The sequence below is a fragment of the Phyllobates terribilis genome, unplaced genomic scaffold, assembly GCF_046119375.1.
Source record: "Phyllobates terribilis strain yellow unplaced genomic scaffold, ASM4611937v1 Scaffold_5__5_contigs__length_657084704, whole genome shotgun sequence".
NCBI lineage: Eukaryota > Metazoa > Chordata > Amphibia > Anura > Dendrobatidae > Phyllobates > Phyllobates terribilis.
The window spans coordinates 636609267-636636073 of NW_027362765.1; the positions used below are offsets into that span (position 1 = coordinate 636609267).

At 43.5% G+C, this 26807-nt stretch overlaps 1 protein-coding gene across 1 annotated transcript in view; it reads left to right on the top strand.

Moving 5' to 3' along the window:
* Nucleotides 1-19299, top strand: part of LOC141273801 (protein ELYS-like) — a 104199-nt gene extending 84900 nt beyond the window's left edge. Inside the window, exons 30-34 of the mRNA XM_073686167.1 lie at nucleotides 1369-1538; nucleotides 4639-6058; nucleotides 13420-13559; nucleotides 13653-13759; nucleotides 18632-19299. Coding sequence (XP_073542268.1) covers nucleotides 1369-1538; nucleotides 4639-6058; nucleotides 13420-13559; nucleotides 13653-13759; nucleotides 18632-18812 — 2018 coding nt within the window. The 3' untranslated portion in view covers nucleotides 18813-19299. The remainder of the gene's footprint in view (nucleotides 1-1368; nucleotides 1539-4638; nucleotides 6059-13419; nucleotides 13560-13652; nucleotides 13760-18631) is intronic.
* Nucleotides 19300-26807: the final 7508 nt, after the last annotated feature.

The window sequence follows — 26807 nt, forward strand, 5'->3', positions numbered from 1 at the left end:
AAGGCTGCGCCCACTGGACAGCTGCGTCACAAGATGAGGCGCGGCCTCGCTGCATACAAGTGTATGAAGCAAGGCTGCGCCCACTGGATGACTGCGTCACTAGATGAGGCACAGCCTCGCTCCATACAAGTGTATGAAGCAAGGCTGCGCCCACTGGACAGCTGCGTCACTAGATGAGGCGCGGCCTCGCTCCATACAAGTGTATGAAGCAAGGCTGCGCCCACTGGACCGCTGCGTCACTAGATGAGGTGTGGCAGAAATTTTACATGCAGGATTTTACATGCAGATTTTACATGCTTTTTTTCCCCTCCCCCATGACAGCACACCTTGAGAGGGATCCGCCCCACCAAGGACAGGAAACCGTCTGAAATAAAAGGGCGGTACCTCTCCCTCGCTTCAGTTGGTCTCCTGTCCTTGATGGGAACCTTTCTGTGGAAGAAAAGAATGCTGTACCTGGGTCTGTTCCGGTGTGGAAGAGCGGGCGCCGGCCTGTGCATCGGGCTCCAGAAGCGCCGCCATGGTTCCCTGGGGCTGTGTCCGAGCGTGCGCAGGCGGTGAGCAGGGCTCCGGCTACCCGCAGACCGCTGCGCCTTGGACGGCGATTCTGAAGCCTGGAACCCGATGCACAGGCCGGCGCCCGCTCTTTCACACCGGAACAGATCCAGGTACAGCATTCTTTTCTTCCACAGACAGGTTCCCATCAAGGACAGGAAACCAACTGAAGCGAGAGAGACGTACCGCCCTTTTATTTCAGACAGTTTCCTGTCCTTGGTGGGGCGGAACCCTCTCAAGGTGTGCTGTCATGGGTTCAGGAAAAACCGGCTACCGGTAAGTAACCTTGGTGTTTTTACATGCGTTTTTTACAGCGTTTTTGTACATCAAAAGCTAGTCACATTCACCCAGTCTTTAATTAGCATTTCTATTCATGTAAATTATGCGGCTGCTGTGAGCTGGTATTTTTAGCCTGGGAAGGTGCCTGGTCCCTGGCCATTAAATAACATCTCACTGCTGGTTCTTTAGCCGCTATGTCCCTCCGATCAGCACTCAGCAGCACTTTGAATGCAGCATATTTTTGTTGCGTTCCAAACGCTGTGTTCTAATGCCGCATTTTTGTTGTCGGTACATGTGAAACCACCGCATATAATGACACTACAATCGGTCAAAATAATAGTAAGGAAATCCTGAAAACATGATCTGCTGGTGGGCCTTAAGGACTGGAGTTGGGGAACCCTGTTCTACAAGATTAGAAATGAAAATGGTAAAATGGACAGGGGTATCTGCACTTCTCAGTATTAACAGCTTGTATGTATTTGAATGGCGGCCCTTTTTTTGAAAAAAAAAAAAAAAAATTATATTTCTTTTCTTCAGCTGTGATTAGTATTCATGATAGTGAAGAAATTGAGAGTACCCATTCTGAAAATCTTGGTCAAGAAAACAAAGAGCATGAATCTGAGCTGCAAATTATGGAGGAGAATGTTCTAATTGTTGAGGAAATTCCTTCTATCGCACCCCTATTTTCTCACTTTGCGGAGATTCAGGTAATGATAATGGTTACCACAGTTTGCTTCTAAGCTTACTGTAGAAGTGTGAGAAAAGTTAGGCTTCGATGCATTGTCTATCTTTTTTTTTGTTGTTGTTTTTTTTATGTAAAATTAATTTCTAACAGGGTTTTTTTGTTCATTTTTTATTAAACAAAACCATTTTACCTAGAGCTTTCCGTTCAAACAGGGAAAGGAAAACAAAAACATAAGATATTGACATAGTTACAGTTCAGTTAAAAGCAATCATAATATTTTTTTATTTTTATATATATATATAATATATATATATATATATATATATATATATAGATATAGATATAGATATAGATATAGATATAGATATAGATATAGATATATATATATATATATATATATATAGATGTCAATTAATAAAAAACAACAATAGATCAACAGGAATTGGTATGCACTAGCCCTTTGAGTAGAGAGAATATCCATCTATCTAACAAAGAGCTGATTCTCATTGATTGTTCTGCCATAGGGTCCTAATTTCGATTATTCCTTCCTTTCTCCTTTTTTTCAAGGCCTAAGTGTAAAAGGATGGAGAATAGCAAGGATCTCTTACTCCCGGTTTGCATTCCTACATACTAGTATCTAACCAGGGTCCCCACAGCGACTCGTATATGCATAGCGTTTCTCTTCTGATACACTACTTTTTTCATAAATATAATATTATTAATTTTATTCATAAATTCTGTTAAGGTTGGAGGGTTTGGATCTAGCCAATGATATGGCAGCAGTTTACGTGCCTGAAAGAGAATCCTTGAGATGCACAGTGTTTGTTTGCTTCCCATTCATTATTTAAATTGCACATTTTAAAGCCATCTATGCTTAGTTTTGTCTTTTGTTTTTTACAATGTGTGTGTGGTTTTCTTTATACTGATGTCTTAGTCCTCATTTGTGACTTCTCAAAATGCCAGTTTTTGTGTAATGTATTCATGTACCCCTAGCAGAGAACACAATGTATATAACTTTATTTTGTGCAGTTGAAGACTAACATGCAACATTTCTTTTTAAGATTGTGACTTTTGGCTCTAAAAAGTGACTTTAAAAAACCTGCAAATGATGAAATGGAGCCTAAAGCCCCCGTCTCGCATAGCGAGATCGCTGCTGAGTCACGGTTTTGGTGACGCAACAGCGACCTCACCAGCGATGTCGCTATGTGTGACACTTTGCAGCGATCAGGCCCCTGCTGTGAGGTCGCTGATCGCTGCAAAGTGTCCTGGACCATTTTTTGGTCGTTGGCCTCCCGCTGGCCAGCACACATCGCTGTGTGTGACCAGCGGGACCAATGATCAGGCTGGTATCCATGATAAACATCAGGTTACTAAGTGCGCGTGTGCCCCTAGTAACCCGATGTTTACCATGGATACCACTCTGCTAAGGTGAACGGTAACCTCCCGCGCACCGTAGCAGAGTGGTATCCATGATAAACATCAGGTTACTAAGTGCACGTGTGCCCCTAGTAACCCGATGTTTATCATGGATACGACTCTGCTAAGGTGAACGGTAACCTCCCGCGCACCGTAGCAGAGTGGTATCCATGGTAAACATCGGGTTGCTAGGGGCACACGCGCACTTAGTAACCCGATGTTTATCATGGTTACGAGCCTGCTCCTGCTTCAGCAACAGGCTGGTAACCGGGAGCAGGACATCGTGGAAAGATTCTTTCCACGATGTCGCTGCTCCCCTGATCGTTGGTGAGCCTGCCTGTTTGACAGCTCACCAGCGACCACATAGCGACGCAGCAACGATCCCTGACAGGTGACGGGGCCTTTAGAATTTTAAAGGCAATCTGTCACTCAAATGATACTGCCCCAAACCATTGGAAATGTGAATCGAATCTTGGCTGCATGATTACAGCCAGGTATGTCATTCTTTTAAACACAATGGTGTTTGAGAGAACAATCAGTTTGAAGAGCCAGTCAGGGACCATAAGGAGCGACCTGACTAGTACGACGCCATGCCCCAGCCGACTTCTCCTTGCGCTGCTCTCGTCGATTGAACTTTCCCATCTGTGTACCTTTCAAAAAACGAAACCAGTAGGAGGAGAAGCCGGCTCTTCAAAGTATTTCTGATCTGAAATGTCAGAGCAGTTATCGGAAGAACACACCTGACTGCAATCATAGAGCCCGATTCACTGGTGACCGCTTCCCTTTAAACACTATATAATTTTTAAATAAAATCAAACCTTACCACTGTGGTTTAACCTACAACGACCTTGTATTCATATAATGCTAGCTTTCTGGTGTGCAGTGCTTGTTGTCATAAGTGTATCTACAAGAGTTTCCATTATTATAGTGTTCTTATGTTGTATTGTGTTACTGATATTAGCTGCTATTTTCTGTTACCTAGCACCACACCTTTATTCCTTTACTCTGATTGCAGACCATTATTTTTCTCTTGCTTGCCTCTGTTCTTCTGCTGCAGCCCCATTTGTTTGCAAATCTAATGACATAATTTTGATTGAATTGGCAACAGGACAGTTTTCACCGGTCAGTATGGGGACTGTCCAACTGGCCTCAGTAGTGTGATCCCGTGAAATCGTTATCGTAAGATTATTTTATCTGTACCTGGAGCTTTTGATTCTCCTTGGTGGCATCCAAATCTTCTATGTCTTCTGCTAAATTGCTTTGTTCTGATGTCCTAAGAGGACACAAAATAGTCTAAATGTCAAAATATTACTCTGCTGGCGCTGCTATGATGATTGTCAGCGTCTTTTTCATGCTTCTTTGACACTCTGCACTACATTCATCAGACAAATGAATGAGTAATATTAACAGAGGTGCAAACAAAAAAATGCTTTGCAATCAGGGGACATAAAGGGATGGTTTTACTTTTTTTGTGGCCAAGACCAATATTCTATTACGCCTCTGTATTGCACGAATAATTTCATATACTTGTTGACTTTGAATTATATTTCCACTTATAAGGAAGAGCAAGTAGTCATCTAGACAACCGGATGACACCAATTTCCTCTCCTGCAGACAGCAAAGCAAAATGACAGCTAACTTGTCTTTTCTTTTACTTATCAACTGTCACTATGTGTTATAAACACTATAAGTTGTTTTTTTCTCAGGATTTGGATTACACCGTGAATATTAAAGACCCTGAACCAGAGGTGACATATCAACAAATAAGTTCAGCCGCTGAAGACCCTAATGGGGAGAATAATGCTGACCGTTATTATTGCAACAATTATGAATCTGCCTTAAAAACCTTAAAAGCACCGTCAATGGATCCATGTGATCTCAGTGATGAAAAGGTCAATTTGACAGCTACAGTTAGCAGTGATGAAACTTGTGATAATGCCTTGGCTCTTGGCACTGAGGAAGGGACTAAGGTTACTGAAACACTGCCTTTTATGCCTGAACCTATCAATGCAGCCATTGCAGAAAACGTGCTCGATGCTCTTAAAGAAAATAGGGATAAGGATTTTACGGAAGAAGTTAATAGTGATTCAGTTTCTGAAAGGAAACTCAGAAATGCACACGATATCGCTAGGACACCTGTAAACAAGGTTAAGCAAACAAACTCTAACACAGTTCTAAGGATAACACCCCCTGAAAAAGTAGATGAGCAGAAGCTTAATCTGGATGAATTGCAGACTTCTCCAACTGAAGGCAAATCTACTATACTAATAAAGCCTCCAACCCCTCGCAGAAGTATCAGGAGAACTACTAAGGTATCTGACAATACCAACAATACCCTTCCACTTCCTACAACCCCTAAAAGAGGCAGTAGAAAAACCAAGGATAATCCTGAAAACTTAAGTACATCATTACCAATCCAACAAGAGGACCAACCATCCATTACTACCACAAGAATTTCTAGAAGAACTAAAAATTCTGCTTCTGATCAAACTCAGTCCACAGAAAGTGAAACCACTGTTACAAAGATGCCAGCCTCTCCTGCTAGAACCCGCAGAGGAAAAGCTGCAGCATTGGATAACCACATAAATACAGGAGATATTGTGGATGTAAAAACTGTAATGCCGACAACACCTACTAGAATTACTAGATCGTCCAAAGTAGTGCAAGAGAGGGAAAGTGAATCAAACATTGAGAATGTTGAGACTGAATCACTTATTTCTACACGTACAAGGGGACTAAGGAACAAACAAGTTGTGAATGAGTTGGTCAAACACTTTGAGCTTGGTGCCTCACAGGCTTCCAACAAACCTGACTCCAGCCCTCCTCATTCTCCTAAAAGGTTACTCTTAAGATGGTCTAGAGTCAAATCAGAAAATCAGATTGATAAAAAAGATACAGATGACAATATTGTCACAGCACAAGAGGTGATCACAGTCAATTCTAGAAAAACTGCAAAAAAGTCTATTGGTAAAACAGATATAGAGGATTCTGCTGATGTTGATGAAGAGCAGAAGAGAACAACCCGTTCAATAAGGACTAAATCTAACATTGTTACAATGCCAGATGCCACTCCTGTTGAATTTGCATTCTCATCACTTACACCAAGACGTGGAAGAAAACCAAAAGGTTTGTTTAGACCTCCGTTTCCTGTTAAAATAATGGTTCCATGCTAAGAAACTTTAATGTTGACGCAAGATGTGGATCATGGTACTACTGGGTAAAACTCTGATCCCCATAGAAACATCATGGTTTAGTAGACTCATACTATGTATAGGTGCTGAACCTGTGAAATAGTCCCTAACGTGCAGGAGTATTTCAGCCATCTGATATTCTCCATGATATGAGGCTTCTAGACAAATACATTTTTTCTTTAAAATTCTTTTTATTAGGAGATTTTTACAGTATAGCGAACAAGGGGTCAGGAAAGGGATGAAGGGAAAGGAAAGGCAACCAAATAAAGGGAAAGAGAAAATGGGGTAGGGAGGAAGAGTAAAGAAAAAGAGAGAGGGGGAAAAAAAGGAAATGAGGAAGATCGTCTTAACATGATTGCACCACAGTGTTCACATAGCAAGTGCAAAAACAACATAGAATGAAGTATAGATTAAAAGAATTCTGGCAAAGTAATAAAACATCATATAAAGAGTCTTCTCTTGCTTGGAGGAAAAATTGCGTTCCAAAAGGACCATTTGGAAAATACATTGATTTTTAAAACAACTTCTTTGTTTCATGAATCAAAAGTAAAAATGGAGATCAGAAACTTTTTGTAATATATCTTATTAGAGAAAAATGATTCTTTCTCCACTTATCAGCCACTTTGTTTCCCAGCACTGATGTATTCTCAATACTGCTCAAATCAGTCTACTGATCTGTGGTGAGATAACAAATTACACTTGCTGTTATAAAACGGCAGGCAAGGGAAACTGTAGGGAAATAAAAGCTGAAAAGCACATGGGAAATTGCTGCATCTTCTAGTTCAGAGGTAAAAACTGCTGAAAATGCCTGTGCAAGTCATAATGGCTAGAAATAGTGTTCCTAATGTACTGTACACTCATCAGTTTGTTCTGAAAGGTCACCTGAAAATGCAGTGAAACCATTAGTGTTTCACGTCTTTCTTTTGGGTGTCTGAAACATGTATGGTTTACAAAGCATTGGATGTAAAGTTTACTGTTAATTTGTAGGGGAAAGCTTGTCTACTTGTATATATACTAAAGTATGGCCTGTTAAATTGTATCCTTCATTTGAGGTTTTAAAACTGTTTATTTGCAGCTAATACCAATTCCTAACTGTTACAGCAGTTCTGTGCATGTGGGAACTACCTGTAGTACAACACATGGGTGCAGAAATCCCACACATATATTGTTTCATAGACACACTGCATTCATTTAATCATTTAAAGCTTTGCTAGAGGAACATTTGCGATATTGGTGGGCTCCTACTCTTCATCCATGGCTGTAGTTACGAAACGAGACACAAGATGCCACTTGACCACAGAAGATGTATTGCGTTTTAAAGTTGGTAGAGAAGTATAAGGCCTTCAAGGGAATCTGTCACCCCCTGGGCGATATCAGACCTCTACTATGGCCATACAGGGTATAGAAAAGTGAATCTATAAATACCTGTATGGCCCATAGCAGAGGTCTGATTGCAGAGAAAAGCGCTTTAATAAATTCTTTTTTCCACTGGCTTGGCGTCCGGGGGACACCAAGCAATCCCCGCCTATCTGCTTATTATTCCCCCAAATCCCCACCTCTCTGCTTAATTATCATATCCCCCCTCCCCTGCACGTCACAGGGCCCCGTGACAGAACCTGTGACGTGCACTGTGCTCCCTGACTTCTGCACATGTGCAAAGCGCCGCTCACATAGAGCGCACTTTGCTTCATCCCGGCCCCGTCTACCTGTGCTCTGCGCCGCAGGTTTCTATTGCGCAGGCGCCGGAAAGTGACAGTGACCCCCGGCACCTGCGCAATAGAACCCTGCAGCACAGTGCACGGAGAGACGGGGCCGGGATGAAGCAAAGCGCGCTCTATGTGAGCGGCCCTCTGCGCATGCCTGGAAAGTCAGGGAGCACAGTGCACCACACAGGGTCCTGTGACATGCAGGGGAGGGGGGATATGATAATTAAGCAGAGAGGCGGGGATTTTGGGGAATAATAAGCAGATAGGTGGGGATAGCTTGGCGTTCCCCGGACGCCAAGCCTGTACAAAATAGAATTGATTAAAGTGGTTTTCTCTGCAATCAGACCTCTGCTATGGGCCATACAGGTATGTATAGATTTATTTTTCTATACCCTGTATGCCCATAGTTGAGGTCTGATATCGCCCAGGGGGGTGACAGATTTCCTTTAAATGTCTGTTTTATTTCATCAGCACTTTGAATCTGACATTCCTCAGTTTTTGGTCATTATGTCCCTTTTTACAGTCAGTGTTTCAGCAGTAATTTTCTTGTATGCATTAAAAAAATCTCAGCCTTTTCTACCTTCCAAATGTTAAAAACTGCATATTGATAGCATTTTCAGATCCATATATTTGTATTGATTGGATTTTATCCGTGATTTTAAACAAAATCAGACACACAAAAACGTGATCCTCACCATTAGGCTATGTGCATATGTTGCCATTTTTGCTGCGTTTTTCAGTGCAGATTTGTCACAACCTGAAAGATTTCCTGAAGCCAGCAAAGTGAATGAGAATCCTAAAGTCTCATGCAGACATTGCTTATTTGTGACTTGCAGATTTGGTGCAGCTTTAAATCTGCAGCATGTCAATTCTTTCAGTGTAAGGGTACGTGCACACAATCAGTAATCGCTGCGGATTGGAAGCAGCGCACTAGCGCTACGTACAATCCGCAGTGGCCAGATGTTACAGTATAGTGGATGGGATTTCAAGATATCCCATTCCCACTATGCGTCTCTGTGCACCTGCGGATCACCCTCGGACATGCGGTGCGTCTTTCCAGACCACAGCATGTTAATTTCTCTTGCAGAGCCGCTAGTCTCCGCAACAGAAATTAGATCACTACAATTTATTGATTGCGGTGAATCCGCATGGTTCAATTTACACATGCGGATTCACCTGCGTGCAGCGATTTGGACGCAGCATAAAGTATGCTGCTTTCAAAGTGTTGCCAGTCCCAACCGTGTGCACATACCCCTAGGCTGTGTGCACATGTTGCAGATTTAGTGCTTTCTTTTGTTGCGGGGTTTTTTGTGCGCGAATTTGTGATAAAACCTGGTGCTAGCAAAGTGAATGAGAAACCTGAAGTGTCATGCACACGTTGAGTATTTTTGACTTGCAGGTCTGGTGCAGAAAATAATCTGCAGCATGTCAATTCTCTGTGCGTTTTTGCCTGTGTTTTTCAACCATTGAATGCACTGAAAAAACTAGGCAAAATCGCAACATTTTTCATGCTGCGTTTTCCTGCCAAGAGATACAGAATTTTCTGCACCAAATACTCAACGCGTGCACACCCTTAGGCTGTGTGCACACTGTTCGTTTTAGCAACATTTTTTTCCGCTCCGAATTGGGCAAAAAACGCTAGTCAGGATTTGCAATGCGTTTAAAACTGCTGCATGTCAACTTTGTGTGGTTTTGCCTAATTCCCTTTGCCCATGTCACCTGTAAACAATAATAAACTACTATATACTCACATATCTTCCATAATCCCGAGTGTCCCACGGCAATCGGATCATCCAGCAGCCAGCGATACACTGACAGGAGTGTGATCGCTCCCGGCAGTGTATAGCGCTGATCTGCCGGGAGAGAGGTCACCAGAGTTTAATCAGCTGATGAGCTCCGGTGACCTCACTCACTGCACCGTTGCTGTGTCAGAAAATTCTCATGCAGCGGTGGTGCTGTGAGGTCACCAGAGCTTATCAGCTGATTGAACTCCAGTGACTTCTCTCCCTGCAGCTCAGTGCTGTGCACTGTCACAGGAGCGGTTTTATACTCCTGTGTCCGTGTATAGCCTGCTGTGACTGCTCTAGAACTGACCCAAATCTTCGTGGGACACTGGATAACGTCATCACCTCGAACAGATGAGGGATATGGTTGTGGTTTTATTTTATTTTTTTCAGGTGACTGGCTTCAGCGGATTGGACGTTAGGTGAGTATTTTTATTTTCTGTTTCTTTTACAGATGACAATGGCTTCAGGGAATTAGGCGTTAGGTAAATATAACTGTTTATTTTTAAATAAATGATTAAAACCGTGTGGACTTTTATTTCAAATAAAGGATTTTTTTCAGTCCGTGTGTTTTTCAAAACCATACTATGTGGTTAGTAATAGGGGTGTCTTATAGACACCCGGTATTACTAACCTGGGCTTCATGCCAGCTGCTAATGCAAGGCTGACATGAACCCCAACATTATTACCCCACTTGCCACCGCCACAGGGCAAGTGGGAAGAGTGGAGACTAAGCGCCAGATTTGGCGCATCTTACGGATGCGCCATTTCTAGGGCCGCTGAGGGCTGATACTATTAGCCTCGGTGGGAGCCAGTATCCATGGCCCCTTCCTTGGCCATTAATATCTGCTCACAGCTGTCGGTTTATCCTTTGCTGGTCAGATTTTATATGGGGACCCTACGTCAATTTTTTTCATTGGTCCCTCTTGTATCTAACCAGTAAACGCTAAGGTAACAGCTGTGGGCTGTTAATAGGCAGGGAACATTTTTGGCTAATTGCCCCTTCCCTGGCTAGTAATATCAGCCCCCAGGTTTCCCTCTGCTGGATATGAAAATGACGCGGGTGCCCACACCATTTATTTTACTTAATTCATTTCATAAGAAATTCCATGCCCACTGCTTGTTTTTGACGCTGTGTAAACTCACCCGCAGCATGTCAATTTGCAGATTTTGACCGATTGAAATGTCATTACATGCTGTGGATCCGCATGTACTGACAAAACAAGTGTAGCATTAGAATGCTGCATTTTGGGTGTAGTCCAAAGCGCTGCTGGTTCCTGATCGTGGGGACGTACCCTAAAGGCTTAACCAAACAGCTGTCAGCTGTTAATAGCCAGGGGACATATTGGCCTAATAGCTCTTTCTAAGCTAAAAAATACCAGCCCTCCGTTGCCCCAGAAATGACACTTCATATTTAATGTTCCAATTCTGGCACTTAGCCCACATTCTTCCTGATGCATCAGGGTAATGGGATTAGGTGTCACTGACATAAAGCCCAAGGTTTAGTAATGAAGAGGTGTCAGCCAGACACCCTTATTACTAAACTTGTTAGTAAACCGTGAAATAAACACACACGCCAAGAATAAAACACTTTATTTGAAATAAAACCGACACATTCTTATCCCCTTCACGACATGCGCCGTACATGTACAGCGCATGTCGTGTCTCCCCTTTTGGTGCGGGCTCCGGTGCTGAGCCTGCACCTTTCTGGGCAAATGACAGCTGATCTGGACATGCCCCTAACAGCCGCAGGTGGAATCGCGATCTACCCGCAGCTGTTAACATGATAAATGCCGCTGTCAAATTCTGACAAAAGCATTTAACATGATCATGCCGGAAGCGTGTCACATGATCGGGGGTCTCCGATGGGTTGTCATGACAACCCGGAGTCTACAGGAGACCTCTGTGGTTGTCATAGCCAATCTGCTATGAGCGCCACTCGGCGGTCGGCGTTCATGGCCGATGAGCAGTTTTGTTGCACATAGCGGGACTAATGCCCTGCTATGTGTAACACAGGTGATCGGAAGATGGAGACTATTGAAGCAAGTAAAAAGTAGAAAAAAAATGTTTTTAAAAGTTTAAATCACTCCCACCCCCACTTTTGCCCTATTCAAAATAAAACCATAAAAAAATCAAATATACACATATTTGGTATCCCGCTTTCAGAAGCGCCCGATCTATCAATATAAAAAAAGTGTTCATCAGATCGGTAAATGGCGTAACGAGAACAAAAATCCAAATGCCACAATGAATTTTTTTTTTAGTCGCCGCAACATTGCAATAAAATGCAATAACAGGTTATCAAAAGATCGTATCTACACCAAAGTGGTATCCATAAAAACATCAGCTCGATGCACAAAAAATAAGCCCTCATCCAGCCCAGACCACGAAAAATAAAGTCTCGACTGGTCTCGGAAAATGGCGCCTTTGTTATATTAAAAAAAAAAAAGTTTGGATTTTTTTTTCCACTCAAATAAGAGAACATATACATGTTTGGTATCTATGAACTCGTAATGACCTGTAGAATCATAATGGCAAGTGAATTTTAGCATTGAGTGAACATGGTAAAAAAAAAAAAAAGGCCAGAATTGCACTTTTTTTGCAATTTCTCCGCACTTGGAATTTTTTTCCTGTTTTTCAGTACACAATATGGTAAAACCAATGGTGTCGTTCAAAAGTGCAACTCGTCTTGCAAAACACAAGCCCTCACATGGACGTGTTGAAAAAAAATAAGTTATGGCTCATGGAATAAGGTGCGCAAAACCAGAGAAGGGTTAAAGCCATGTCCCACGTATCTTTTTTCAAATATCTTTAGCTCCATTCCTTGCTGTAAAAAAAGCGCATGCAAAAATCGTGCGTTTTTTCTGCCAAGAGATGCAGAAATATCTGCACCCAAATACTGAACGTGTGCACATACACTTATGGCTGCATGATCTATTTGTGATTATGGAGAACATGTTAAAACAGATGTGTGAATGAGACTTTACTGGTTCATCGAAGGCACCAAGTTTTAGGTTTAGCATAGTTTTGTTTAAACATTATCTTACAGTTAGAATGATCAAAATCTAATGATAAATGTTACATTTGTGTGCTGATTCCCAGTTACTCTGCATCATCACCCAGAGCCGCACTAACGGCTCAGCTAGTTCTGTGCTGTCATTTTTTTCACTGAATTTTATGTACATGCATAAGAGACAAAAGGACAGTGAAAAAAGTACACCAAAAAACAAGCAAGAAAATCCTGAGCAAACCTCCTGGCAAGAGATCAGGTTTTGCTGCAGAAAAAAAAACCACACAGCAAAAAACGCAATGTGTGAACATAGCCTGATCTAAATTGTGTGTAAAACTCCATGTTCACACTGGAGAAGCCGCCCCAGGAAGCTTTATGGAGCAGATTTGATGCCTCCGACACCTACTACATATCTGCTGCATGGGAGCAGAACTCTAGCTATTTGAGTGCCGCTCATTTATGTAGAATGTAACTCTGGATCAATAATCGGGATAATTAAGTGGCATTTACAAACCAAACTTTTCTTATGTTATCAATAATGGGTGAACCTGCACTTCTGGCTACATTAATTTGTGAAACCTGATGGGGAAGAAACCAGTTTGTTCCAATCTTGTGTCTTCAGGTCCAACAAATAAACTAGAAAAAAAGCCACTGTGTTGCGGTTTTCATAAATTTCAATCTTTGTGCTCCATGGGCACATTTTTAGCTTTCCAGTACTTTAAAAAACATGGACATACTTGTAACAATAACTGAACAGCTATTTCTCACGTAATGAACTGGTTTGTTCCCTCTGCAGCTCAGCAAACAGCTCTCCTTATTTCTCCCACTAAGACGCCAGCACCAATAGCTTCAGAGTACCTGTTTTCTCCACCATCTCTAAGTACAAGGAGGACAACAAGGCCAAAACTCTCTACCAGTGTAATGCTGGAAGAAAAGGTCTGATATCATTGTTTTATGTTGCTGGGCTTTCCTTTCCTTTTACATTACAGAAAATCATAAGCCCTAATTATGCGTTTCCCTAATTTTTAGGATGTAACTGTTAAGGAGTCGCATGAAATAGCTCATGTTCCTGACACACCAGAACTAAAGCGACCAAGAGGCAGACCTTCAAAATGCCGAGTAAAGGAAGACGACCAGTAAGTATTTGTTGTAGTGTTTTCCTTCCTTCTTAATTTCGGTAAAATCATCTAACCTGTTACATATATACACACTTTTGGGCCTGATTCATCAATGTGTAAACTCCAGAATTCAGCCTTAAAATACCTTAGATGTCGCAATTTTTTTTTAAAACTTTTGCAGTTTTCACAGCAGTTTTGGCCGCTACACCAAATTACTTGGAACTGGGGCGAGACAGAATATTGTAACACCTGCTTGACAAATTTATTACAAATTGCTCATACCTTACAACAGAAATGTTACTTCAGTTTGTCTGGATTCCTGATCTAATCCAATTGGAGTCATATTATTAAAATCTAACTATTATTAGTTCTATTAAGAAATAAGGTGATTCTAAATCACAAATATATAGAAATGTTGGACCAAATGTAGTCTGTGAATGCTGTATTAAATATTAGTCTCAATTATGAAAGTCTTCTCCCATGACCGACTAACATTAACTCCCTTTTTTAAAAGTTTGTTCCCATTAATAGTTAGTGGGTCCTATATTATTTAATTCTATACGTTATCTAATCAACCAGTCTCAGTTGTGAGACCATCTATTCCCATATCGCACTCTCATCAGTGGATCATTATTGGTTGGCTAGTAAATATGTAGCATTGAGAGTGATCCAGTTATGAACTCCCTGATCACTTCCTATGTAAGAACAGACTAGCACATTCAAACATTGGCACTGGAGATAAAGCCCTACGCTTTTCTTCAATGATTGATTACTGCTTTGAGTATATAAACAGTATAAAATGCGCAGTAATCCATGAGAACGTATTGGCATGATTGCTGGCTGGAGTAGCATATTTGGCAAGATGCATGTCCGTGATGAGGTGTACCGAATTCATAAGGGGTTTGCCAACATTTTAATTCTGCACACCCATCATTAAGACTGGTGTACAAAATTCCAGTTTTAATGAATCTGGCCCTTTATTCTGACAGGGTAAGTATGCTTAACAGCAGATTCTAAAATATATTTGTGCCACCTCCATGGGATGGCTTCAATAAGGCACATTGGTGATTGACAGCAGTCTTGCGTGTTAGTCTACTTTTCCACTCCTCCTCTTTTTTTATAGTCAGTGGCTTTAGGAGCAATGTCCATTACCTTATACTGTTGGGTGCCGTCACAGTGTTCATGTCTGGCATTTCAAACATCACCCTTCGCCAAGTTATATAGAGAAGTCTATAGAAAGCTATAATAAAATTATTAAACTGATTATGGACTTAAAGCAACTAAACCACAGCTAAGAAAAAAGGACTATTAGGATATCACCTAGGGATCTGCTTTACCAGTAGAATCTGGCATTACTGATTGAGGTCTATTTAATAGGAGCAAAATATCTAGGTGGTCTGACCTGATTGCTGAAAATTTACGGATTGTAGAATAAAGGGGAAGAGGGAAAAACATACAAGGAATAGGTTTGCAGAAAATAAATGTTTCAATTTTGACAGTTTTTTATGAACACCTATTTATTAATTCCATTGAAGGGATTGTCTGGTTTAAAATGAAAAGTGTGCAGTCACTCTGTGCGACTGCAGACTTGTGAATCCTCCCAGGGCACGCACTGTGTGTTGTGAGGATTCGCCGTTTCCTGCCCCGGAAACGGCGGTAAGGTACTCTACATGCATTCTCCATGGCAAAACCCATCTAGTGGGCGCGACCTCACTCAATACAGTTGTATTGAGCGAGGTCGCGCCCACTAGACTGGTTCAGCCTGGAAGCATGCATATTACATACCTGACCGCTGTTCCCGGAGCAGAGAACGGCGAATCCTCGCAACACACTGTGCGTGCCCTGGGAGGATTCACAAGTCTGCAGTCTCAGAGTCATACCTGACCACTTCGGCACCCACCATCCGATTCACTTTTCTGCATCGCTGCGTGCTGTTTCTCCGGTCTCTTCACCATAGACCAGTAATTCCATACAACAAGACCTTATGACATGCAGTGACCTGCGGTCTGGATGTGTCATGAAGTCCTAATCCATAGTGAAAAGGCCTTAGAAGCAGCGCGCAATGGCAAAAAGAGGAGGATCAGACAATAGCCGGAGAGGTCAGCTTTAATCATGTGTGTTTTTGTTTAACAGGCATACGTAATTAGGGGTCATACGTAAGTTGGATGTTTGGAAGTCGGGGACTTCCTCTATACTACTTAAACTTATTTTGTTGTTCAAAGTCTGGATATAGTATATCATTAATACTGTAATATATTCACTCATGCTTCTTATACAGATTTCTCCATATAATACACTGTATCAAAGTTCCTGAACATTTCAATTTGTAGGAAATAAAGTGCAACATTGTTCTCTATTGGGTGGCACTTCAATTACTGTCTCAATCATATTGCTATCCTTTAAAGGATCAATACACACTAGCTATTGAACCCGTTCTACGCCCAGGTGGCGAGCATTTTTATTGGTATATGGTCTCCCATGCTGGTATGTGCTGCCCCCTCCTGTCCCCACCATCCTATCCTGGTATGCATGGCACTCCTCACCCTCAATCCTGGTATGCATGGCATTCCTCACCCTCAATCCTGGTATGCATGGCATTCCTCACCCCCAATCCTGGTATGCATGGCACCCCTCACCCCCCCCAATCCTGGTATGCATGGCACCCCTCACCCCCCCCAATCCTGGTATACATGGCACCCCTCACTCCTATCCTGGTATGTATGTATGGTACCCCTCACCCCCCCCCCCCAATCTTGGTATGCATGGCACCCCTCATCCCCCAGTCCTGGTATGCATGGCACCCCTCATCCCCCAGTCCTGGTATGCATGGCACCCCTCATCCCCCAATCCTGGTATATATGTATGGTCCCCTCACCCCCCCAATCCTGGTATGCATGGTCCCCTCGCCCCCCAATCCTGGTATGCATGGTCCCCTCGCCCCCCAATCCTGGTATGCATGGTCCCCTCACCCCCCCCCCCCAATCTTTGTATGCATGGTACCCCTCACCCCCCCCCCCAATCTTTGTATGTGTGGTACCCCTCATCAGTTTCACGCTGCACACATACAAAAAAATAAACAGTTATACTCACCTTTCTTCCTTGTGCTCCGGCGCCATTTTGCTGTAGGCACACTGTAAATGTGTCTTCAGTAAAATGGCGCCGGATAGCTCTATGCGCATGTGCCGATTCCGATGCCTCACTCCTGCCCCGATCTCTGGGTCAAGAGAGGCGCCGCAGCAACGCTCCTCCCGGTCAGGTAAATATGGCGCCGAAGATCGCGGTATGTGCTCAGTGTCTACGCATACCGTGATCTCCGGTGCCATACACACTCCTCTTATCTGTAACGGCTGGATGCGTTCTTCTGTCTGGAGCCAGACTGCACAGGCGTGTCGCGCATGCACAGTCTATAGAGGCTTCAGACAGAGGGACACTTGTAGTGTTATATTATAGATATAGATATCAAGTGATGCTTAAAAAAGCTTGAAAAAACGCATGTAAAATCGCTTAAACGCTTCTCCCTTGCAGAAAAAACGCATGTAAAATCTGCATGCGTTTTTTCTGCCAGGGAGAGGAAAAAACGCTCAGGAAATTTCTGCTTAAAGTCTGCATCATGGGCACATACCCTTATAGTCCGAAAAATGCCGTATTTTAATATTTTATTTAATTAACAATATAATTTTCATTTTATTCACTTCCTTTACTCCCAGACCTTTTTCTCCCCCTTTTTTCTCTTTTATTCTGTATTTATTCTAAGTGGTATATGCTAATGTGAATAGTGTAATAACAAAGGTGGGATTTCTGCTCTGAGACTCACGGTATGCATACACTAACATTTTACAGTTTTTGGAACACTTATTTACTAAGTGAACTAATATTTGGATGTAGTAAATTTGGTAGTTTGACGGAGTATTGAGAGATGGTGCTCACCAATATGACAAAGGGGATACGGGATTGGAAAAAAAAAAAAAAGTGCCTAACCACGGACAGGCAGGTAGTTGCGATGTACCTTTCTGTTGTGCCCAAAGCAGTCACAGGCTTCTACTGAGGTCACAGCAGCAGAGCAGCAGTTTCTCTTCCTGGTGTCATGCTGATTGACAGCTGGCTCTCTGCTGCCTATTTGGGGGAAGCCGGCCGTCAATCAGCATGACACCAGTGGTCCCGTCCTGTCAACAGGAAGAGAAACTGCTGCTCTGTTGACAGGGGGAAGCAGACTCTCCAGCAGGAGCGGTCAATGACCGGCGCCGGGTACAACAGGCAGGTAGTAGCCTGATTCAGCAACTTCATTCCTTTTTTTAATGTCCCAGATATCCCCTTTAATGAACTTAATGAAATGGTTTGCTCTCTGTCCTCCACACTACTTTCTTCAAATGTATGAGCTATATGGACATACTCTGCTGTCTTTACCAGAAACGTCAAAGGGCTCGTTTGATATGATTCTGTATGTTCAGGGAATATAATACCATATATCAGTTACTATTATCTTGCTATATATTTGCATTTTAGACACATTGAGCATAGTAAGTGTTGGCTAATAAGTTTTAGAAGGGGCACAGTAAAGGATATTCAGATGTGACTTTTTTCACATCTGTGGTGCAGTTTCCATAAGTAACTGCAACCACTACCCAGTGTCAGATTATTTATTTGACCTCAATAGCACCCCCCACTGGCCTTGTTGATTTCTAATGGGGAATGTTGTGGTGTTCCTCACTTTTGATAGTGCTGCATGCAGAGTTATTCGTCCTGCGTCTACTATGTGTCTGCTATGGCAATCCGTGATGCAGAGCCATACCTGTATACATAGAAAATGTTAACACATCGTTGTTCACTATAGGCATGTAATGTACTTACTACTCCTGTGCACTTCAACTTGTTACTTCTGGAATATTATAGGGCAGAAGATCACCCTCCTATAAAGATTCAGCTGCTGTCACCCCCAGAAAAGGCAACTGGTGATTCAGAAAGTACAAAGCCTTCATCTTTAAAATCTAAAGCTTCTGATCGAAAGCAGTCCAGGAAAACCAGGAGAAGGAAAATTATATCAAAACCAGTCAATCGCAGGAACATCCGATGATTGATGAACGTTGTTGATTTTAATGTGCTGTGTAAAATAAAATAAACTGTGTAAAATATTAAAATCTGCTCACTGGGAAGAATAATTTATATAAATTATTGTAAATGGTCTTAAAAGCTTGAAGTTTAATATTTCATTAGAATTTTCTTCCCAGACATTTTTTCTATTTTGTATCGTTTTATAAAAAATGTATCTATAGCTTCTTAATATGTTTAATAAATGAGAGAATTAACAATATTTTACTTTTACTATAAAACGCAGTTTTTGTTAACTTAATCATTGTTTTCCATAATGACTCTCTGAAATGTACTGCATCCTTGACCTTTTCAAGGCAAAGGCCATAAATCCACTTAATGTAAATGTTGCATTTTTTCTGATGTGTTATTTTGTGCACAGAAAGTCTGCTACATTTTAAAGGAACATTCACAGGGTTTTTGAAAGTTGGTCCATTAAAAAAAAACCTGCAATATCACTTAAATGCTTGAGACTCTTCCTATTCATTTCTATTGTAGAACCTGTTTACTGTTTCTATATGCAGTTTTTTTCCGCTTCAGGTTTTAAAAAATGTTTGGTGGGGGAATAAAAGTGCATGACACTACTTTTGAAGTGGCTTCTGATGACATCCGATCCAAACTACTGGACACTGTGAAATCAAATGGCTGCAACAAAGAAAAAGTTTTCAAAACACTTCAATAACTCTTCAAAAATACTTACAAGGTTGTCCCATAAACAAAGTGTATTTTAATCAATGTCTATTGGTATAATAATAAGTTCCACAATTTGATTTGTTAAAATGTTCCTGTGCTGAGATAATCTTATAAATGTGCCCCTGCTACATACTATTAAATGTCTGTGTCTGATCATACCACAGCACCTTGCCAGGGAAGGATACAAAAGAGTATATTGACAGGACAGCATGGGATTGCAGCGGATTCTTTTTGTGAGGCAAAACATTTCCTTACCTGTTTTATTACAGGAATGAGTTCTTTTGCTGCGTCTCTAGCACTCTGCTCATATTGGAAATCAAGTCAGTGACACCTAATGTCAGCTTACTTGATTTATGATGAACTCCACACCCACGCACAAAGACGGCCACACACTGGACCTCATCTTCACCCGCCTCTGTTCCCTATCTAACCTCTCTAGCTCACCTCTCCCTCTTTCTGACCACAACCTACTCACATTCTCTTCTCTCTCCTCTCCAGGGCAACAATCCCCACTCCAGTTGCATACCCTCGCAGACCTCTCAAACACCTTGACCTACACTATCTCTCTGAATCCCTCCTCCCTCTTACAGACAGTTCCTTACATGATGCAGATGTTGCTGCCACTTTATACAACACCACAACCGCTGCAGCTCTCGATTCGGTCGCCTCCCCTCACACATACCAAGGCTCGCACAATCAACAGACAACCGTGGCACACCAGCCTAACTGAAGAACTGCGACGGGCCTCCAGGGTTGCTGAGCGTAGATGGAAAAGGTCCCAGTCCAATGAGCACTTCATCGCATTCAAACAGTCCCTCACTACCTTCAAGTCCACACTCACTGCAGCAAAACAAACATACTTCTCATCTCTCATATCTTCCCTGTCTCACAACCCTAAACAACTATTCAACACCTTCAACTCTCTCCTCCATCCCCCAGTGCCTCCTCCCTCTCCTCTTATTTCAGCCAAAGACTTTGCCTCATTCTTTAAGTAGAAGATTGACACCATCAGACAAAGCTCTTGCCTAAAGCCCCGACAGCCCCTCCCCACACCTACTCAACCCTCTTCCTCCAAAACCACCTTCTCCACCATTTCTGAAGATAAACTTTCCTCTTTACTCTCCAAATCACACCTCACCACCTGTAAACTTGACCCAATCCCATCCCACCTCATCCCAAACCTTACCACTATCTTCATCCCAACCCTAGCCCACCTCTTCAATCTGTCACTAACAACTGGTGTCTTCCCCTCATGCTTCAAACATGCCTCAATCACACCCATCCTCAAAAATCCCTCCCTTGACCCATCCTCTGTGTCTAGCTATCGCCCCATATCACTTCTCCCCTATGCCTCAAAACTACTGGAACAACATGTCCACTCTGAGCTGTCCTCCCACCTCTCCTCCTGCTCCCTGTTCGACCGCCTACAATCTGGTTTCCGACCGCAACATTCTACTGAAACTGCACTGACTAAAGTCACCAACGACCTACTAACCGCCAAATCTAAGCGACACTACTCTGTCCTCCTCCTCCTCCTAGACCTGTCATCTGCCTTTGACACAGTGGACCATTCCATATTACTACAGACTCTCTCATCTCTCGGCATCACAGACTTGGCCCTATCCTGGATCTCCTCATACCTAACAGACAGGACATTCAGTGTCTCCCACTCACACACCACCTCCTTATCTCTCCCCCCATCTGTCGGTGTCCCCCAAGGTTCAGTTCTAGGACCGCTGCTCTTCTCCATCTACACCTTAGGCCTGGGACAGCTCATAGAATCTCATGGCTTTCATTATCACCTCTATGCTGATGACACACAGATCTACCTCTCTGGACCCGATATCACCTCCTTACTAACCAAAATCCCACAATGTCTGTCTGCTATTTCATCCTTCTTCTCTGCCAGATTTCTAAAACTTAACATGGACAAAATGGAATTCATAATCTTTCTGCCATCTCATTCAACCCCCCCAACTGAACTATCTATCAACTTCAATGGCTGCCCACTCTCCCCTGTCCCTCAAGCTCGCTGCCTTGGGGTAACCCTGGACTCAACTCTCCTTCAAACCACAAATCCAAGACCTTTCCACTTCCTGCCGACTCCAACTCAAAAATATCTCCCGGATCCGCACATTGATAAACCATGCATCTGCAAAAAAACTAGTGCACGCCCTCCTCATCTCCCACCTTGACTACTGCAACCTCTTACTCTGTGACCTCCCCTCTAACACTCTCGCACCCCTCCAATCTATCCTAAACTCTGCTGCCCGACTAATCCACCTGTCCCCCCTGCTATTCCCCGGCCTTTCCTCTCTGTCAATCTCTCCACTGGCTCCCCGTTGCTCAGAGACTCCAGTTCAAAACCCTAACCATGACATACAAAGCCATTCACAACCTGTCTCCTCCATATATCTCTGATCTAGTCTCCCGTTACATACCCGCACGCAACCTCTGATACTCACAAGATGTCCTTCTCTACTTCCCTCTTATCTCCTCCTCTCACAACCGTATGCAAGATTTCTCCCGTGCATCCCCCCCCCTACTCTGGAACTCTCTACCCCAACGTATCAGACTCTCGCCTACCGTGGAAACCTTCAAAAGGAACCTGAAGACCCACCTCTTCCGACAAGCCTACAACCTGCAGTAACCACCGCTCCACCATACCGCTGCACGACCAGCTGTACCCTCACCTACTGTATACTCACCCATCCCTTGTAGATGTGAGCCCTTGCGGGCAGGGTCCTCGCTCCTCCTGTACCAGTCGCTGTCACATTGTGTTCAAGATTATTGTAATTGTTCTTGTATTATACCCCTTTTTCACATGTAAAGCACCATGGAATAAATGGCGCTATAATAATAAATAATAACTCAGGAGACTGGTGATGTGGCAAAAACACTCACTCCTATGATAAAACATAGGGGCAATGTTTTACCTCACAGAAAGCAGCAGCTGCAAACCATAGTTATGTCATCTGTATAATCGCTTATTCTTCCTTCCCTGGCCAGGAATTGTAATATGTGCTGACCATCTTCCTACTTGGTCAGACACATCAAATGCTGGTACGTACTATATAATGGCTGTAAGTTTACGTCATGGTCTGGAAGGGGTTCTTGACTTGAGCTATGCCTGCACGATCGCCGCCGCAAGTTCAGCTTAATGGCGTTGTCCACTACTAGGACAACCCCTTCTTAATGTTCAGCCCCGATGAAATAAACCTTTACTCGCCTCCCATGCTGGCTCTGTTCCAGTGGTATCTGTACTCTGTCCCAGTGCTGTGATGTGGTGGAATGACAAGTGATGCCTGGTGTCACTGTCCCCACCTCCTGTCGAAATGAACATGAAGGGGAAGTCCAAGATCAGATGCAGCCGGACTTCCGCTTCATGTTCAGTTTGTACGAAGGCGGGGACAGAGATACCAGCGCTGATTGGGCGCCGGGCGTCACGTGTCATTACACCGCATCATAGCCCTGGGACCACGAGGTTTGTTTGTTTATCTGGGCCATATATTTAGTTTAAGAAGGGGTTGTCCTAGTAGCGGACAACCCCTTTGAAGAAGTGCCCCCATCAACTTTTATCCTCTTAATATATTGGAATCATATTGTATAGCACTGTGTACTTACAATTGCTCATTTTACCCAGCTAATTATTCTCTTTTCCATTAGTTCTTCGACATCACGTGATTAAAACTGACTTAGTGAATCCTTCTAAGTAGTGATGAGCACAAGAGCTCATTAATCAAGTTTGCTCGGGTATGCTCCGAGTATCGTGGGTGCTCGATTGACACGTTTGTGTCCCCACGGCCGCATGTTTGGTGATTGTCCAACAGCCGCGAAACATGCAGCTGTGAGGACTCAAACATGTAACTCGAGCACCCGCGATACTCTGTGCATACCCAAGCACCCTAGGCAAACTCGAGTAACGCTCAGTGGCGCTCATCGTTACTTAAAAGGATTTAGTAAGTCAGTTTTTAAGTCCTGTGTGTAATGCTGTGGTTGAAATATAGAAGTTTACATGCAGCAAAATGTCCCCGCTGTATGCGCAGTAGCATTTCTTGTTTGCCGATAGATGCTACTGCGCAAGCGCGGCCGGCGGAGCCATATTGATACAAGCAAAAAAAATTTTCCTCCAGCAAAATTCTCCCGTGTGTGCGCAGTAGCATCTATCGCTTGCTGATAGGTGCTACTGTGCAAGCCGGCGCCATTTTGTTGGAGGAAAAAAAAGTTGCAGCATTATTGTGCTGCACTTGCGCAGTAGCATCTATCGGCAAGCGAGATATGCTACTGCACATGCGCGGGCAGCAGGGCCATCTTGCTTCATGTCAATTTATACATTTCAACCACAGAATTACACATGCAGTATTAAAAATAGGAGGCAGGTTACTGAAGGCATAATGACCTGTCAGAAGGCATACAGTGGAATACATAAGCAGAGCACCAGATAAAGCCCCTCCCCAAAGGCTGCCCCAAAGCACGAGAATATAATTTTACCAGGTCCTCTAGGGACAGGAAACACATGAGAGGTTAAAAGCCCCCCTTCACCTCACCCTCAGTGTTTTTCCAGTCCCTAGCAGGACAGGACGCAGTAGAAGACCATTGAAAAGGGTACCTGTGAGCCAGGGAGTTTGGGGGGGATCCATTTCTCCCCTTCCCCCTGTCAAGATGCTCCATGCTGATACCCCACTGGGCGGGGGTCTCTCAGCCAAGTTAGTGGAAGCAGGGGGGCTCCCAACTGCGCCGTTCCCTCTCATAGAGGGCTCTCGGCTGTACGCCAGCAGACTTCTAGGTCTTGCCTGATTGTATTCCAGGGGTGGAGCGCATGCCATGCCTGCCGGCAGTCTTCCGGCCTGCGCGTGCGTTCCGGTAAGGAGGTCATGCGATATCTACCAGATGAACTTCCGGATTCCGGCATGCGCTCCGGGGGCGTAATGCGCTTCCGGGACGCACTTTCATGAGTCGTGGGTTCCAGACTGGAACGCACTCTGGATTTACACAGATGTCGCTTGATTCTGGACAGCAGGGCATACATCCCTGCAAGGTATTGTGGGGGATAATGAGTTGGAATGTGCCACAACCACCTTGACCAGGTAATACTCTATAAAAGGGTATTCTTACAAGTGTGCACATTCTGATACGTTCAGAAACCAGCAGAGTCCCCGGGTAGTGTGAGTATAGGCCCTGTTTATTGTGCCTCAATCTACTGAAACACACACAGAACAAATTTTAAATAAAGTTCCCGTGTCTCCTTCTAAAAAAAACAAGATAAAGGAACCCAGAGGTCCGGATCTTCCTCACGGAAGAAACCCCGAAAATGCTTATGTGGCTCTAAGCGCCAAGATTGCTACAAAAATCAGCTGTGTAAAGAATGCATTGCCAAGATTCTCAAGGAAGAGAAAGCAAACGTTCCTAACTGACATGCGTCCTATAATTAGAGAGGAGGTCCAGAATACAGTCTCCAGCCCCAGACGCCTCAATTGCCCCAGGCAGTGCAGCCCCTCTCCCGCCACAAGAGACCTAGGTGGGAGACGGAGGAGTCATCTGGGGAAGAAGAATATCCAGATTCGGTCTCAGACCAGGATCTAGAGAGGGGGGCGGAGGAACCTTTTTACCATCAGAAGAAAAGATAAAATGTATCTGTTCCCGGCTGAGCATACTGATGATTTGCTTAAATCAGTGAGGCATACTATGAAATTAGAGGACGCACACATAACCCATTCCATACAGGATGAAATGTTTGAGGACACGGAGAAATAGGGTGTTTCCTGTTAATGAGTACATCAGGGCCATTTTGGAAAATTGGGCAGACACAGAAAAAAGGCTGATTATTCCGAGAGATTTTAAAGCCCGTCTTCCATTCGATCCGGAGGAAATTTAATTATGGGAGGAAATTCCCAAAGTAGACATTCCCATTGCAAAGGTCGCAAAGTAAACGTCCATTCCCTTTGAGGACTCCTGCATTAAAGATGCAATGAACAGGAAAGCCGAGAGTCTGCTAAAAAGGTGCTGGGAATCCTCCACAGCAACCATTAAAAAAAAAAACTAAGGCTGCGTGCACACGATGCGTTTTTCATGAGTTTATGCTGCGGAATTTCCGCAGCAGAAACGCATGAAAAACGCATGGTAATCCGCACCCCATGGTCCCCAATGGCATTCCGCAATGTCAATGCACATGCTGCGGATTTTTCCGCAGCTTTTCTGCAGTTCTCATAAATCCGCAGCATGTTCATTAATTTTGCGGAAGCGCCGCCATTGACTTGCATTGAGACGCATAGAATGCGCGTCTGTACATTTGTACAAGCGGATTCTATGCGTCTCTATGGTACCCAGTTGTGGAGGAGAGAAGACTCTCATCCAGACCTGGGTACCATTGTACCTGTGAAAAAAAGAATAAAATAAAAAATAAAGTTTATATTCACCTGTCCAACGGCTTCGCTCGGCATGCCAGCAGCGCTGAAGGACCTTCGGTGACGTCACAGTCATGTGACCGCAGACCCTTCACCGCTGTGTCTCGCGATATGCCGGCAGCCGGGAACCAGACAGGAACGAGCGCTGCAGCACACGCCGGGGCCTCGGGGGTGAGTATTGCTTTATTTTAAGCATTGTTTTACGGTCACACTATATAAATCCATGCTGTTTGCATGGATTTATATAGTGTTACATAGTTGTCAAGCACTTTCCAAGTGATGCTAATCGCCTGGAAAGCGCTTGTCAATCTGCATGCGGAAACACATGTGAATCCGCATGTATTCTGCAGGAAAAACGCATGCACAATCTATTGTAAATCCCATCGTTCCCCTAGGCGAAAGTATAGGGGTAAGGGTAAGTCGGTTAGATGGTCTTACCAAAAGGGGGGAAAGGGTAGAGCAGCCCAATTTTCCTCTGGTTCATCAGGCAGACCCTGCTGCCATAAAGATTGGGGTGCGGCTCCGTTTTTTTTCTAGAAAGTTGGCAGTCCATAACGGACAACTGTGACAATACAACTTAAAATCTTAATTAGCCAGACGATTCGATTTGTTAATCCAAGAGAAATACCTTATTGTGTTTGATTAGAGATTGCTGGCTGTGTTTTATTAATGTTCTTCTTGCTCGTCAGTTTATGTACACTAATTTATCTTATAAAGTGTCCAGCATTCCACTAATCTCATTAGTATCTCAGGAGCCTCTAACCATTGTTCAAAAATCGTCTAGGCAACTGGTTGAGTTAGTCGGCCCTGGAAGTCTCCAAAGTCGCAGCAGTTCTATCCCAGGCGGGAGGAGAAGGAAGGGTGAGACTGTGTAATGTTGTACC